General features: G+C 40.2%; 1 protein-coding gene and 1 pseudogene across 2 annotated transcripts in view; one reads left to right on the forward strand and one right to left on the reverse strand.

Moving 5' to 3' along the window:
• The first annotated feature begins 412 nt into the window (after positions 1-412).
• LOC149228108 (kinetochore protein SPC25 homolog) overlaps positions 413-18,249 on the forward strand; it is a 39,912-nt gene continuing 22,075 nt past the window's right edge. Inside the window, exons 1-3 of one of the 2 annotated variants that reach the window (XM_089378048.1) lie at positions 413-783; positions 1,053-1,118; positions 2,941-3,087. In XM_089378048.1, coding sequence (XP_089234174.1) covers positions 633-783; positions 1,053-1,118; positions 2,941-3,087 — 364 coding nt within the window. In that variant the 5' untranslated portion in view covers positions 413-632. The remainder of the gene's footprint in view (positions 784-1,052; positions 1,119-2,940; positions 3,088-18,249) is intronic. The other variant, XM_089378049.1, reaches the window with a different exon arrangement.
• Positions 9,528-10,158, reverse strand: LOC149228109 (uncharacterized; annotated as a pseudogene).

Genomic DNA, 18,249 nt, shown 5'->3' on the forward strand with positions numbered 1-18,249 from the left:
TATTATTATTTTTTTGTCAAAATGTTTATAAGACAGTACAAAATCTTTTCATATTGAATTAGAAAACACCTCTAAATACAACCAAATTAAAAATTATTATATAACATTTCTATATTAAAATTTTATTTATCTTTAGAACCTTAATATAATAATGTTACCTCACTTTCATTCATATATATATATATTTTTAACTTCTTCCTATTATTATCTATATAAACTATCCACATATTAAATTTTTTATATTAATTTAATTAATTAAATCAATATTTAATTAACCATAATACTCTTATTTTCATAAGAGTATTAATAATAACGGTAAACCCCCTAACCGTGAATCATGTTAACCCCACCTCCCCGCTCCCCAACCAAAAAACAACCCACTATAAAAAATTAAAAAGAAAACCCAACTTATTTTTGGCATCTCGGTTTACAATTATTGTGGATCTTCACATTCTGAAATGCCCGCGGAAAACTATTGAATTCAGAACATTAACGTATTTCAAATTTATTTGTCATTTAGTATCCGAAACTGGGGGCTCGATCACCGCACCAGCAGCGATGTCACTGAAACAGAGGAACTAGTGAATGCCTCCTTTCGCTGTAGCGGTTCGGTCACTTATCCATGCGCAAAAATGCATCAAAGAGCAGAGAAGTTCAAACAGGCAGCGGAGAGCTGCAAGCAACTTGACGCAATCGAACGAAATATAGACTTATGGAAGAATTGTGTATTCCATTCTTTGAAACGCTCTGAAGCCACAGCAGGAGACATTGCTGACTACCAAGGTCTCTTATTCTACCCTTTTAATACTCTTCTTCTGCATTTCTGTGAGTAACTTTTTCACAGATCCGTTAGTTTTCGTTATATTTTGCCCCCAAATTTTGGGGTTTTGAGACCATTTGTTCTGCTGGTTTCGAGATTTATGCATGACCAATTGGCAGAGTGGCGGTCACTAGTTCAAACTTAGATTCCCATTGTCTCAGTATTAGATAACATGCGACGATCTCAGTTAATATTCTGTTTTTGTTGAGATTTTTTTCTTGGTTTCTTTCAGAAAAGGTTGGAGGACTTGAAGACCGTCTCAAGCTACTACAAGACACCTATCTTCACACTAAAACAGGTGAATGCTTTGCCACTAAGCTATCCGTGTGTTTTTTTTTGTTGGGTTGTGTTAAGAATTCTGTTCTGCTTTTGTTGAAGGCGAAAATTATATGTCCCAGTAAACCCTTTCTTAGGCTCCCCATGCAATTAAGGTCCAGGGTCCTATTGCATTTACAGCTCTGCACACAGAGCAGAGGCCAGTTGCAGTGCTGATTTTAAGGCCATGATTCTATCAGGTTCCTGTCACATTAAACCGTCGGATGATATCAGCATCATCAAGCGTTGTTTTTCCTTCCAGAATATTGTGAGTATAATTGGTTGTCATCTTGTCTAAGGATTTCCATGCTATTTGAGGTCATTTTACCAATTATGTATAGTGAGGTTTCGGTTGTCAGGCTGTCGATAAAAACACTTTCAGTGTTCAGATCTGGGTTCAAACTTCAAAGTCCCCAAGGGCATGTTGCCACTTTAATATGGCCAAGTTGATCTTCAATTGATTCTAAGAAAACAGGTCCCATATACCATGCTGCGATGTTGATATGGCCATTCGATCCACTCTGCCATGTTATTATGGCCAATTCGATCCACAATTTGATTCGAAGAAAACAGGCCCTATAAACGATGTTGCCATGTTAATATGGCCAAATGTGATCCTCAATTTGATTCTAGGGAAATAGGTCCCATAGACCAAGTAGGTCCGAAAGGATGATAAAAGATTTCTTATTATTATTATTCGAAGTTGTGTTTATACATGTTTCATTCCTCCTTACCTATGCTACTTAAGCATATCAGATCCTTTTATCTCTGTGCTGTGCTAGCCCACGGCTTTGGAGTTTAATTAGTGAATTTTTCTGCGGCACAAAGATTCAGTTTTCTGGGTGTACATTCCCTGGAACTTCCTATTCCTATATTTTATTATTAGATTATGTGGAAGTTCCAGAAATCTTTTTAGCATGTGCCCTTTTGATATGTTGTCCGTCATGTTAATCTGAGTAAGTTTTACTCATTCATTCCACACCAGCCTTACTTATTCATTTGTTGTTGACTGGTCAACCCTTCTCAGAGTTGTTAAGGTCTCACCTGAGTTAGCTATGCTTGGGTGGGTAAGGAGTTGCTTACCTTCCAGCTCAGACAAGGAACAATCTTTCACTTCTAGCTAAGTGGTGATCTCATATTCACTAAAAGCTAGTGAGAATAGTTGTATTAACTGCCTATCTTTGCATTATGCACTTTGTTAACTGCAAGACATTTACATTGAAGGCAACTTGATTTGGATAATGGTTTCAGATGAGTAAACGTTTTACTTGAACTTTCAGTGGTAAATCCCCAAAATTAAATTTGTTTACTCATTATTTGTTTTCTGAAAGGTCAATTTCTTTCATATTTTGGAATGTCCCCGTAAAGTGTTGTGAGTATCCACATTTGAAAAGCCCACTGCGCAAATCAATTAGGTTCAGATTCTCGAGTGCAATACAGATTGTCACTGGTTATCGTCATTTTATAATATGGCCTTTTGTATTTTAATTACCTTGAACCAAAGCATGGTTGATGGAGGGAACATTCACAAGTTAATTGTGATATTTGAAATTTAGACCCACTTCATTGCATATCTTTCATACACAGACACCAGTGAATGCATTTGATGATGATAAATAGAGAGCTCAATAAGTGCAAAAGCTTGGCTTTCTATTATTCCCTATTTACTATGTCAAAATTTGGGTCAAATCTCATTAATAGGCGAACTGCACCTGCATATTTGTAAAATGTTGAAGTAGAGACCTGTCTTTACGTTTGGTGAAAGCATATCAAGAAGCTTTTGGTTGCCATTTTTTTCTTTGCAGTGAAAGAAACCAAACATGAACAGTGGTTGAGCGATTCAGAGGCACTTTCATCTGCCAAATGCAGAACTAAAGATCTGAAGAGGACGATACAAGTACTGAGTGAACGGAGGCGTGAACGTGAAGATATAATTTCTGAACAGTCGAGTGGTATGCCTTCTAACTTTTGCAATATCTCTATTAATAAAACTAAGAAGCAAATAAAGTTTGCTATATCATGGTTGATCTACATCTATTACAAGTTTAATCATATTTTAATCTCCCCTATTATCTCCCCGTTTTACAATGATATTCTTTTCAACAGCAATCAGGAGAAGTGTGGGAACTAACTGTTGCTAGAAGCTATGAATTTATGTGCAGCACATATGCATATTTTGTCTTTTCAAGTTCAGTATATAGCTTTACCTTTATTTCTTGCTATTGCTAGTCTTTCAGTATTTGTTACTGACTACAATTGTGCCAATTTTATGAATTGCTTTCAAACACTTGTTTTTTCTTCTATTACTCTTGAAAGTTGTTTCTTTGGCCAATTTTTCCCCATTATAAAAGAAATTATATTGATCTTCTTACAACTTACAAGGGCATTTATGCTACTCATATTACAAGTCAGAAAACCAATAAGTGCTGGTTAACAGAGTAGCCATAGGTGAAGGGTATATGTTCTGTCAAAGGCATCTGTGAGCTTTTGACAGAAGTCGAAAATTAATCTCATAAACTAAGTAATGGTGAGATGTTGGGTACTCATTGATAAATTAGAATGCTTTGTGCAAATATATTTTGTTTCTCCATAGAATTTCCCGAGACTACATTTGAGCCATATTAAGCCCAAAAACGAAATCAGCACTTCTGAAGGCAGGTTTATTTGTTCAACATTTTGCATCTAATTTACAAAAATATGCCACAATCATGTTCTTGGTGTGCAGTGACAGAGGCTGCAAGGCTCTTCACACTGTAACAAAATAGAGGACAAAATTCACATAAATCATCTGTCTTGTGTTTAACAGCTTGAAATATGAAAATTCAAAATACTTCAAGGACAGGACTCATTGCCTCCCCCTTGTGATCCCAATGGCACTTTAGGAAAAGGGGACCCTTTCAGTAGTTTGGTGCCTGAAGTTGCTCCGAAGAATGTGAGAGTTGTCCTGAGTTTACTCGTTTTAATAACATCAATGACTTACCACCATCAACACAGAAACATGCTTCATTAGGCAATTATTAACCAAAAGAAAATAACATCATTATATGCCCTGGCTGAAGACATCTTGATGTTAATTGACTGCATAAGATGATGGTGGAGGGACCTGTTGAGATCAGTTCTCCTATGTCATTAACACATCTTTTGTTGTAGAGGGAAAACAGCTGCCCACAACTTTTTCTCTAGCAGCATGCCTTGCTCAACTTCTGTTTCCAACTAAACTCACCCATCAGGTGAGGCAAGGTGAAACGAGAAACTCCTGAATGGTTTCACCCAAGCTAGTGGTGGGGAAAACCCGCAGACCTAGGATATTCTTTGCTCAAGAGCTGTGCTATTTACATGATGCCTTCCGGTGGGGAATCCTGCATGTTACCCCCAACAAGGGATTGGTTAATTAGCAGAAGTACGAAATGTTGGAAACAATCCGAAAACTTGATAGCTAGAAGAAATCTGCAAAGAAACTATTTTTTTTTCTTGGGAGAGAAACTCCATATAACATCCTTGAGACTGCGCTACGGACAGTTGGCATGGTGGTGACATGGCTTGGTACAGTCATCTGGTATGGCTGATAAGCACAATGGTGCAGTAGTCAATGTAATATTATTGAATTCTATTTCTGGTTAAATAATTATTTGCATTGAATCTGAATGGATATTGCTTGGTTAACTCCATTATTGTTAAGTGGGTATTATCTATACTACTAGACGATGGATTATTAGTTCACATACAAATGGATGTGATAATTGGGGCCCACACTGACATAAGCGGACATTGGGAGCAGCTAGAAGCCATACATAAAACTTACTAGGAAGCTAAGTAATAGAACGTTTAGAGTCCTCAAGCTGGCCTTTTTATGTAGTGGTAGGAGGCGAGTGCATATCAATATAATTGTTCACCTTAAATCAATAGTTGCTTTCTCCTAAAGTTAGCCTAAATTAGCACAATTTGTGCCATTTCATTGGATATGCTATTTTGTTTGTAATTAGATTGCAAACCATATCTACAGGAGTAATTAAAGCTTAGAGATGAGTCTAGGACTTCAGGCCAATGGCCTCTATGAGTTATAATGTGGATTAATTATATGTTTTTGTTTAATATTCTCCCAAAGGAAAAAAACTGAATTTATTTCAACTTTTGGAAAAAGGAACAAAATTATATTTTCTAGATGCTATCTGCATTTAGTAAGAGTAGCCTCTCGTTTTATATGCGTAAGAAAATTTGAAAATATAAAAGAAACTTGAGAAGTCAAGAATGATAGTAATCACTCAACTTCTCTTTCTTTCCTTCCTTTCTCTGGACCTTCTACCATCCCCCTGAGTGGGGTTCAACTAGAACCTAAGTAATCGGATTCGTCCCCCCCCACGTGTCATGAATTGAGTGAATCAAAACGATTCTTGAGGGACATGTGTCTGATTCGAGGCAACTGCATGTCTAAAAATTGGGAGTCATGTCCCACGAGAATCAGATTTGCTCCCAAAATGAATCCGCGCTTGATAAAAGGCCAATTTGGGCCGATTTTCTTCACTTGCATTTGTGGTTTTGGAGTTGTGGGACTGTGGGAGCGACCAACAAAGGAGATTGGGGTGTTTTGGAGGTGGTTCAAGCAACATGCATGTGGATTTCTCTTCCTTTTTTTTCTTTCTATTTTTGCTACAACAATGTTCTTGTCATTTTGTTTACATTTATTTATTTATTTTTACAACAGTCATGGCTCAATCAAGGGCAGCAGGGAAGGGGCAAAACAAGGGGAGGAATATCCCCATTGGTGATGCCCCCCTCTTTCAATTTCATCAGGGTTTACTAGCATTCCATCTGTTGGAAGTGGGGCTACAACCACAACTTCAAATGTTGAAAGAAACATCAATTTAGCAGGACAACAAGCTCAAGAAAGTAAATATCCATTGTGGAAGTATGTTACAAGAGATCAAGGCCTAGGCAACAAGTTAAAGGGAGGAGGCAATGTTCTTTGGAGATGCAACTTTTGCAAACACCCAATTAAAGAGCACCTATGTCCATGTGAAATCACATTTGTTGGGCTTACCATCTTGTGGAATTGGAGCATGTTTAGGAGTGATTGCATCTAAGAGGAAAGAATTAGAAAGAGAGGCGAATGTTGGTGTGGCAATGGTGGCGACATCATTTAAGAAAACAAGGATGAGGATCCCCTTCCATTCTTGAGGAAAAGCAGTGCTAGTTATCCTTTTGGGAGTTTCGATGGGGGTGTAGGTCAAGCAACAAAAAGGAGGGTAGTGGGTCTAATGGACAAGATATTTCAACAAGAGAGGTGAGAAGAGATTGACCTCACCATTGCCTTCTTTTTATGTCTCAACTTCGTATCATTTAATGTTGCACGATCACCTTTATTTATTGAGATGTGCCAAACTCTAACTCAAGGGGCTCCAGTGGGGTATGTGCATGGGTTAGAGAAGCTTAGAACTACATTGTTTAGTAAGCCAAAGGAGGTGGGTAAAATGCTTGAGCCTATTAAATCAACATGACCAACATCTGAGGTTAGCATTGTTTTTGATGGATGGACAGATGCAGCACGCCATCCACTCACCAACTTCATGGTGTCTTCCTTGAGTGGACCAATTTTCTTGAAAGTAGTGGATGCATTTGGAAAATACAAGGATGCACAATATATGGGTGAATTGTTCGTTAAAGCTATTGAAGATGTAGGTGTTGATTCTTGTATGCCAATCCTTATAGACAATTCACTTGTTTACAAGTCTGCTGGCATGATTGTGGAAGCTAAATATCCCAAAGTATCTTGGAAACCTTGCATTGTCCATTCCTTGAATTTAGCTAAATATATTGCTTATGATGTACCTTAGATTGGAATTCTTATTGAGGATGCACATCATATCCGCAACTTTGTACAAAATCATACTGATTTCCTCAATATCTACAAAGAGTACACACATTTATCATTGTTGAGGATTGCAAATACACAGTTTGCCTTTGCATTCATCATGCTGAAGAGGTTGAGGGAGGTGAACACTGCTCTTGGGTCCATGGTTATTCCAGAGTTTTGGTCTTTTTGGAGAAAACACAGATCAAGCAACCTCAAAAAGAGTCAATGACACATTATTAGATGATGCTTGGTGGGATAGGGTAGATCTTACTATTAAGATCATTGACCCTATCATTGCTTTGATGCGATTTGCAAATATAGACCAAGCCATCCTAGGAGAGGTTTATGAGGGATGGGATTCCATGATTGAGTCTATGAGGACCATCATTTTTCAGAGTGAGTGCCTTGAGTATGAGACATCAGTAGAGGCCTTCTTCACCACCATACAGGATATTCTTGTCAGCAGGTGGGACAAGAATTGCACACCTTTGCATTGCTTGGCTCACGCATTGAATCTATAATACTATAGCCATGAGTGGCTGAATGGTGAAACTTCATGCAAATTCCCTTCTCACACGGATGGTGAGATTTCATAGGAGAGGAAGGATGCATTGAGACAAATATTTTAGGATATGAGGTGGAGGATGCCTTTGCAGAGTTTTCCACTGGCACTGGGTGATTTGCAGGCTATGATGTTATTAGAGACAGGGGGCTAAGAAGCCCTATTATTGATGGGCAACTCATGGGGAAACATGCCCTTTACAAGACTTAGCCATGAGGCTCCTCTCTAAGGTTACTTCATCCTCTTATTGCTAGAGGAATTGGAGCACATATTGGAATTTGTATAGTTTGAAGAAGAGTAGGCTTGACCAGTCTAAGGCAGAGACAATGGTGTATGTGCACACCAACCTTTGTCTTATTTATAGGCAGAGGGAGGAGTGGTTGAAGGGAAAGAGAAAGATGTGGGATGTCTTTCTTGATGACATGGGTTTGGACAACAATGTTGAGTTGGCATTGGCCAACTTGGATCTTAATGACCCAGTGCTAGAGCTTGTCACTTTTGATGATGGCAATACTCTTGAGGGGTCATCCTCCACACTGACAGATGCAAAGATTACATTGAATACAGAGGAGGAGGATGTAGAAGAGAGCAATGGTGGTACTAATGCTGATTTTGATGTTGATGACTTTGAGCTATAGGTAACACTGCAACAACCAACGGCTTATGGGATTCTTCGGTTTTGGGTTCTAGTGTTTACGTTGTTTTGTATTTGCTATTTTCTATTGGCATTCCTAGTCAGGAGTCCTTGAGACTCAGTACCCATGTAATACATTTTGATTTTGATGACTTAATAAGAAAGTTGCAGTGTATGGTTAATTTCTTGTGTTTATTGTTAATTTCTAATTGTAAACTTGTAACATTGATGAATCATGATTGTATGCATAATGTTACAAACTTACCATGTACATGTATGAATCTATGATTGAATTTGTTACTTGCATCATTATGAGAATTTGTGTAATATCATAATATTATGTATCTATTAATTTTTTTAACATATATATATATGTATATATATAAATAACGTGTCCTATGTGTCCTGTTTCGGGGGTCTCCATGTCCCTTTTTCTTTTTTTTGCATGCTTTTTCACCTAAGGGCATGTGTCCTGCAAGTGTCTTGTTTTGTAACATGGCAACATTTGAATTTTGTATTTTCATAATCCAGAATTTGGTCCACTTAATGAGCTGAATACGATCATGTAGACCCTTACTTAGGTCTATTTCCACAGAGATTTTGGTGAAGGTAAATAAGCTTTTCTCCATTCTTTTGGCATCCATCTTTTTAAATGACCCAAAAGTGTTTCCACTATCCTCGAGAACCTTGTGATGTCAAAAAGTAAGGGGAAGATTTGGCAGCCTCACCCATACTTGCATTTTTGAGACCACCATTATTGTGGAATCAAAATCAGGAAACAAAGGGGTGATGAAAAGTGTTGCTCTTCCCCAAAACTAGGGCCCTTCTTTCAATACTCTCTCCAAATCTTATTGAGTATCAAATTGAATTATGAAAAAACCTTTGAGCATAGGTATATGTCGCAGTTGTTGGTTCAGGTTGCAAAAACCCACTGATGCAAAGCATCGAACCTGGGCCAAAACCCATTGAATTCGCAAATCGCTGTTTTGGATTGAAGAGGAGAAAAAAAGTGATTTACATTTGTTAGGTTTACCTCCACGGTGGGCACTTGTTGCAATTGTTCAACAATGTAAGGTCCTAGATTGTATTGTGGCAGATTCAATGGGTTAGATCCCTTGCCTTGAGCCGCATCCTTATAGGAGATTGAACCTCTTAGGTTCCTAGATCCCAAAGCACCCATCTTGCTTCCCTTCGTGAAGAAGATGCTGCATATCTGCAAGAAAATCTAGCTGATTCTCTATTCTTGAGATTCATCACATAATCCAAACCATAGACCAGAAAAGGAAGGACTTCCCATTAAGGTTCTTGATAAAAATTTGAAAGCCCTTCCCTTGTTCCAACTCTTTCATATTTGAAGAAGAAGTGTTACTTTGAACCCGACATGCATCCGATCATATTACATATCATATGTCAACATCTCATATTGACATATCGTGCAAGAATAATGCTGCGCAAGTCATGGAAGAAAGCAATTTGAATGATACATATGATCATAATGCATTTGCTTTGCATATTTTCTTACTTTGAACTCATTCTTGCACACAACACATTGCATTGCCACATCCTTTCTGTTGACCGTCCCCTCCTCTAGAGCATCCACCAATGCTTTTGACGCTGAGGGCGGGCACTTCTATTGGGGTTTTCTCTTTGCCAATTCTTGCAACAACAAATCTAAACGGGGGTTGAGTAAACAATCCCATACGTTCCCTCGCATCATTCTCCTCAGGGCCACGAGGAGGAATTCATTGGTGTGCATGTTGCCGTGGCGAAGAAAGAAGGGTTGAAGGGTCGATGTGAAGCAAACCTAGCAAGGGATTGCAAGTCGTGGATTCATCTTCTTTCACTCCATGATTGCCATTCTCGAGTTCTCCCACGAAGCCACCATAACAGTGAGGGCAAATTGACTTGCTTGCACTACAGGGTTGCTTGATTGCCATGTTGCGTTGATGGCACCACCAGTTCCTGGTTAACGACATCGCTTCCAATTATATGTGTAGATGTTAATTATTCTTAATTGGAAATGAAAATGTCGCAATGAATAATAAAAGATCATAATTAAATAATTGTTGTAAAATCTAAGAGTTTCTACCCATAGCCCATATAGATTAAGTCAAGTTAAAGCTCAAGGGGCTAGTTAAGGGAATGTAGGTCTCATTTGTTCCATATGATTGTTCGATAAGGAGGAGTTTCCGATCTTAATGGAGGTGCTAATCCTTGAATCTTGCTTGCCCTTAGACAAGGAGGAGCACTTGATTGTAAGGGATGTGTTGATCTATGACTCTTGCATGCCCTTGGACAAGGAGGAGCACTTGATCGTAAGGGATGTGTTGATCTATGACTCTTGCCTACCCTTGGACAAGGAGGAGCACTTGATCTTGATGAAGTTGTTGATCTCTTAATATTGCTTGCTCTTGGATGGGAGGGGAGCACCTCATCTTGATGGAGGTGTTGATCCTTGATTCTTGCTTTATGTTCAACAAGAGAGGAGCACTTGATCTTGATGGAGGTGTCATCCTTGACTTTTGTTCCTTTCGAAGAATGCTGGGTTACTTGCCAAACAAATGGATCCATAGGAATGGTGCGAAGGTTGAGTGTTGAGATGTGCCATTAGTGGAGAAATATCATGGGCACTGTTTGTTCAATGAATTTTTGTGAGTCATAATATTTTTATAAGGGTTTGCTTGCCAAATCATGCATTTTGCTACAATGTTGCTATGTCTTGCGTATCTGTTGATTTTGCTACACATGCTTGGGTGTTATAATATTTGTGAAGACATTGTACTTTGTCACAAGGGCCAATCCACAATGTAATGGGAGTTTTTGACATTTGCGTTTCACAAAGGCTTGAGAATCTTAGTGAACTATTTATAAGTGATTTCAATTTATACACAGATATGTAGGTATAAACATGGAATTAGGGCCTCTAGTATCATGTAAGGCTCACATGGGTTAAAATTTTTATTTGGAGATTGTCATCTTGCTTGTGTTGTTCTGTGTACCTTGTTGCCTATTGTACGATCCCTTGCACTTGTTGTGTGAATGCATCGCTGTACGATTGCTTTTGTGGTAGCTCCTGTACCATCTTGTACAAATTTCCTTTGTTGTGTTCTACGTTAACCATATGCGCTCGACTTAGTGGCTGCGACCTTCTTACGTGTTGTCTTGCTGCTCCTCGTGGCTTCGTAGGATTGCGTACACTTTGCACGGTGGCAATTTTTTTCTTTGACAGTGGGTCGATCTGGCATCTGCAACTTTGTTTGCCGACCATGCATTGACAATCTCCTATGTGGTAGGATATTTCTCAGTGGTTGTTGGCTATGGCGAATGCTCTTTTATTGGGTCCTACACTCTACAACGTAGGACCCAATTAGGCTTCATTGTTTGCAGCTTCTGCCGTCTGCTGTACGTGATTATGTATGGCTGTCCTTGTACGACCGTGTTGTCTTAGCCTCCCACATGTGTTGCTCATATGTGCAAATTTTCAGAGATTGGTCTTGTTGCCACAAAATTTGGTAGGCCCGGTGCAAAGCTTCACTGTGCATGCACCAGACCTTATGACAACAAAGAGAAAGGGTTGCCATTGTCACTTCAACAACCTTTCTCCTACTCTTTAGTGGATTTAAATAAGGGAGGCTTACCTAAATCACCTAAAAGATACTTTAATACTAGGGCTCAAGGTGATGAGTTAATGGTCTATTATTGGGTAGAGTACTGACAAGGCCTAAGATGGCCTAGGTCTTCTATGCTATGGTTCAAATACTCTACACTAAGACCAAGAAGTAGGCTGCTATAAGTGCGGAATTGTAAGGTATGCAATAATACGGCATTCAATATCACATAACAACCCAAGGAAAGGGTCCAAAAATGATATTCAATAATAAGGAGCAAGACCTTCAAATAGAGGCTAGGTTTAGGCTAGAGGAAATGGTCCTATGGCCGTTAGATCTGCATAAACCAAAATAAATAGGGTGATGTTAGCCCTATTTAGGAGGTTTAGTTAATGCTCTATGCTAGATTTTGCTTGTAGACAATTTATTGATGCAAGCCCTAGAATATGAGTTGTCAACATGCATTCAAATGACACTTTTATGCATAAATCTACCGTAGAAACTCTATTAGGTGTTTCTAGCCCCCAAGGGGAAGTGATAGGTTCCAAGTTAGCCCATCAATCCATAGGTGTGTGTGAAGATGGTGGCAACAGAGTGGGCATGTTTAAATTTATTGTATGTTCTATGCTTAGAGTAGTTTACTTATTTTTCTTATTAGCATGCACAGATTAGCAATCACATGTACATTACGTAAAGTGCAGATAGAACATGAAACGATCGACAGAAAACAAGCGAAGACAAGAGACACAAGATGTGGCGGCTAGCCAAGGACAAACCCCAATATGGGGAAACCCTTTGATCAAATCTTCTTTTATCTTCAATAATTCATCAGAGAGAAATAGTACAAAAATCTAATTTACATCAGCAACAACAAACCCTAGATCAATCCTAAACTAGGGCAGTCAATATCTTGCAAACCGACCGTCGGATCACCTTGATTCCTTCACCAAAAAATGCAGCCTTCCAAGGAGAGTCAAGTTCACCTACTGCGTAGTCCAGAGAGAGAGAAAGATGGTCAACGCTGGTCAAACTTTCGATTTGCAGTTGCAACCCTAAAATCTATGTCCTTCCTTCCACACGTGTGAGAGAAGAGTCTTTTTTGCGCAGGAGAGAGAAGAGACTCTTTTCTGTGCAGGAGAGAGAGAGAGATGTGATGAGAGTGAAGTGTGCAAATGAGGAGAATACTCCTTGTATTTATATGCAAAACGTTGGGGTTGAATAGATGCGACTGTTGGGCTTTTGAGCCTACATAAGTTGCTGGCCGACTTTGACAATTAGTCCATAATCAAAATAAATTCATATCTCCATAAATACTTATCGGAATCGGATGATCTTTAGATCAATCCTACACCTCTCGACGAGAGGAATCTAGTAAAAATATTATCATCCATGAATAAGGTGACCCACATGAAGTTTGGCCCTAGTTGCCAATTTTAACACTCCCTCTCAACTAGGGAGAACTTCATCTGCAATCTGTTGGACTGTCACTACTGCCCACCCATCAAATGCACTGTCCAATATGGCTTGACCCTTCTTGCTCTGCTCTGCTTTGCTTTGCTTGGTTCTGCTCTGCTTTGCTCTGCTTGGTTCTGCTTTGCTTTGCTCTGCTTGGTTCTGCTCTGCTTTGCTCGAATTATGAAGAAGAAGAAATGATCGAGGATGTATCATACCATCCTCCATTGACCTGAAGCCAATCTCAGAGTGTGTACCACTCTCACTGGTCCCAGACCGGTATCATTGATCCCAGATCAATGAAGGTCATCCTAGCATAGGGAGTACGGTAGATACACCGATGCGTCCATCGGTACTACTATGGTCCCTATCCTCATTTCCCTGCTCATTGATCAGATGAGAGGTACTTCCCATGAGTCCCAGACTGCATGGGTAGGATGCCTCGACAGGAGAGCGAATCATCTTGTCCACAAGAGAGCGAATCATCCTGTCCCACAAGAGAGCGAATCATCCTGTCCATAGGAGAGCGAATCATCCTGTCCACAAGAGAGCGAATCATCCTATCCACAGGAGAGCGAATCATCCTTTCCCACAAGAGAGCGAATCATCTTGTCCATAGGAGAGCGAGTCATCTTGTCCACAGGAGAGCGAATCATCCTGTCCACAATCACCATGGAGAACACATCATTTAGGCCCACAGGAGAACTAATCATCCTGTTCCATAGTCGCCACGGGGTGTCACAGGGGAAGGTTGAACCTTTTACCCTGTACCAAGTGCACTAACAGGGGATGGTGAGTCACCCTGTGGTCATGTGTCGCTCCAAGAAGTACCTCGCGCCCCCTGGAGCTCCTAGAGCTTAGTCCATCATACTTGACCCTCATCGAAGGGTCTCTAAACGACACCAAGTCGTTCTCGGAAAGTCAGGAATTTGACCTTTCCTAGGGGTTTTGTCAGAATGTCGGCGACCTGTTCATCTATACCGATATGTTGGAGCCTTATTGCTCCTCGCTACACCATATCTCGAATAGAGTGGTACTTGATATCGATATGCTTGGAGCGATCATGAAATACGAGATTTTTTGATAAACGGAACCCGCTTTGGTTGTCACATAGAATCATGGTGGTATCCAATGTAAATCCAAATAGCTCACTGAAGAGCTTTCGCTACCAGACTGCCTCACAGGAGGCCATGCTAGCGGCTATATACTTTGCCTCGACAGTGCTCAAAGCCACCGACTTCTGCTTCCTGCTCATCCAAGATATCGAAACAGATCCCAAGGAGAAACAACACCCGGAAGTGCTCTTACGGTCCACCACACTGCTTGCCCAATTAGCATCAGTATATCCAAGTAGTCTCACATCTTCGACAGTGTATCTTAACCCATGAGTGATTGTGCCATGAAGATATCTCAACAGATTCTTGGCACCAATCCAATGTATGTGGTGAGGTTCAACCATATGTTGACTCAACGTGTTGACTGCAAAGCATATGTCTGGACGGGAGTTCACTAAGAACATTAATGCTCCAACGAGTTGACGATACTCGGTGGCATTTCGTAAAAGAAGTACAACAACACTACCTCTTAACTTTTTGAAGTGAAGCTCCATGGGGGTAGTTACGGGCTTGCAGTCCACCATACCGAATCTTTCCAATATCTTCACCAAATATTTTCCTTGAGATAGGAAAATTTCCCTTGGCTTTTGCCAAACTTCGAGTCCTAGGAAATAGTGCATCAGTCCTAGGTCCTTCATTTCAAATTCAGAAGCCAACTCCCTCTTACATTTGTGAATGAGAGGGTCTGCACCTGTTAGAAAGAGGTCGTCAACATACAACACCAGTATGAGAGGTTTGTCATCTTCAACCTTGAAGTAAAGGTTGGGATCGGCTTCACTCCTAGTGAATCCCAACTTCATCAAGTAGCTATCGATCCTCTCATACCATGCTTGGGGTGCTTGCTTCAGCCCATAGAGGGCCTTCTTCAACCTGCACACATGAGATTTTCGATCATAAATCTCAAATCCTTCGGGTTGCTCCATGTAGACCTCTTCTTTGATTGAACCATGCAAGAATGCAGTCTTAACATCCATCTGATGTAGTTTCCATCCTTGTGAAGCCGCAAGGGCTATGATCGAGCGGATGGTGGTATATTTGGCAACAGGTGCAAATATCTCGTCATAGTCTATACCTTCCTTCTGGGAGAAGCCATGAGCGACAAAACGAGCCTTATACTTTTTCGTACTTCCATCAGTTGCATGCTTTATCTTGTAAAGCCATTTAGAAGTGACCATTGTCTTATCCAGGGGTCTGGGAACCACTTCCCAGACATCATTCTTCATTATAGACTCATATTCTTGGGTCATTGCATCCTTTCATACTTGATGCTTGACGACATCTGAGAATGATGAAGGCTCATTTTGAATGATCGTTCTCATGATGGTCAGGTATCCCTGATACCTGTTTGGTTTCTTACTTTCACAAAAGGTTCCTTGGGGTGCAACATGTCCTTCAGCATCATCAAGTGTCCCCCTTAGCCATGAAGGCCTCTTCCTAGAAGAGGAAGGCTCAGGTGGAGGAGGATCAGTAGGATCCATGGGTTCTTCCACATTGGGCATTGTTTCATCATCTTTTTCTCTTGGTTCCTTGGTGTCAGCTTCTTGAGAGCTCCTCACAATAGGAAGATTGTTCACCTTGCTGAGAGCCATATCTTCGTCAAAGGTGACATCATGACTAATCACGACTTCCCTTTGACCGGCTACATAGATTCTATATCCCTTAGTATTTTCACTCCACGAAGGTTCCTTTCTTTCCAGATGCACCCAATTTGTTCCTTTTCTCTTTCCGCACATGAAAATATATAGGGCTTCCAAAAATTCTAAAATGAGATACGTCAGGTTTCTTATTAGTGAACATTTCTTCGGGAGTCTTGGAACCCAATGCTTGATGGGGGCATCGGTTTTGTACATATATGGCGGTGTTTGCAGCTGCAGCCCATAGAAACTTCAGAAGTCTTTGATCATGGAGCATAGCACGAACAACTTCCACAATCGTACGGTTCTTCCTTTCCACCACACCATTCTATTCAGGAGTGTACAATGTAGTAGTCTCCCTCTTAATGCTAGCCTCTTTACAAAAGTCATGAAACTCATTAGATTCATATTCAGTCCCATTATCAGTCCTTAAGATCTTGATCTTCTTTTCAGTTTGATTCTCGATCAAGGCTTTGAAGTGTCGAAATCAAGAGAACACTTCGTCCTTTTACAAGAAGTATATCCAAGTCGTCCGGATTTCCATTTGTTCCTGGCAGCAGCGGGTGCATTTGATGGAGGCACAACATTATTGCCTCTCACATGGTCCAACACTCCCTAATCTTCCAAAGTCAGATCGAGAGACATCTTCCATCCGTGATAGTCAGACTTCTCATGGAGCTTGTCTTCGACGGGGAAGAGTGTTGAGGACCCCATAGTTCTTTTAGGATAGCCTTGCCAATCTTCTCTTCGATGATTGCTCTTGCTCTTGCTCGGGCTTTGTCTTCACCTCAGCTCCGATACCATGTTAAGTTATGGTATGTTCTATGCTTAGAGCAGTTTACTTATTTTTCTTATTATTATCGACAAATTAGCAATCACATGTACATTAAGTAAAGTGTAGATAGAACATTAAACGATCGACATAAAACAAGCCAAGACAAGAGACACAAGATGTGGCGGCTAGCTAGGGACAAACCCCAATATGGGGAAACCCTTTGATCAAATCTTCTTTTATCTTCAATAATTCAGTAGAGAGAAATAGTACAAAAATCTGATTTACATCAGCAGCAACAAACCCTAGATTAGCCCTAAACTAGGGCAGTCAATATCTTGCAAACCGACCATCGGATCACCTTGATTCCTTCACCAAAAAATGCGCCTTCCAAGTAGAGTCAGGTTCACCTACTACGCAGTCCAGAGAGAGAGAAAGATGGTAAATGCTGGTCAAACTTTTGATCTGCAGTTGCAGCCCTAAAATCTGCGTCCTTCCTTCCACATGTGTGAGAGGAGTCTTTTCTGCGCAGGAGAGAGAAGAGACTATTTTCTGCGCAGGAGAGAGAGAGATGTGATGAGAGTGAAGTGTGCAAATGAGGAGAATACTCCTTGTATTTATATGCAAAACATTGGGGTTGAATAGATGCGACTGTTGGGCTTTTGAGCCTACATAAGTTGTTGGCCGACTTTGACAGTTAGTCCATAATCAAAATAAATTCATATCTCCATAAATACTTATCGGAATCGGGTGATATTTAGATCAATCCTACACCTCTCGATGAGAGGAATCTAGTAAAAATATTATCATCCATGCATAAGGTGACCCACATGAAGTTTGGCCCTAGTTGCCAATTTTAATAGCACGACTTCAAGGTAGAGTGCCATACTCAAGTGACCAACTAATGGTGGTCCAACATCCTGAGTGTATAGATGTAAGGAGGGAGTAGTTGTGGAGGCATGAGTTACCCCTTTCATCGACTTGCTTTTTTCACCCCTTTGGCATTCCTTTTACTTAATGATTATGCTTTACTTTGGTGCATGGCTTGGGAGCCTAAGCTTGCATTTTGAGATTTAACATTTAATACCCCTTAATGATGGGGTAGTTTATTGCTCATCTGGATTGGGACAATACAAGGGTTACTTTTATAAATAAAGGATCATGTGCTTGAGGAATTGGGTGATGACTAATGAGGGGTGTAGAGCTCATACTAGGCTTTTTCCCACGCTCTAATCAAATGTCCTCGTCATCTTTTGCATTTTATATTTTTCTTTCTTTGTTGTTTTCTTATGCTTTTAACTTCCTTTTAGTTGCATAAGCCTCTTGGGCTAAGTTTTCTGACCTAGACTCAAGGATGAGGATGAGAGGTTGCCAACCCATTGATCAATGACCCCTAGCTCGAAGAATGGAGATGAAATGATGGGAAAGATGGAAAGTGGTAAGTATGGGATACCATGGACATGTTACTTCAATCAAAGCCTCCCCA

This window comes from Pinus tabuliformis, chromosome J (assembly GCF_031772625.1).
Source record: "Pinus tabuliformis cultivar Carrire ecotype Pingquan chromosome J, CPIR1, whole genome shotgun sequence".
NCBI lineage: Eukaryota > Viridiplantae > Streptophyta > Pinopsida > Pinales > Pinaceae > Pinus > Pinus tabuliformis.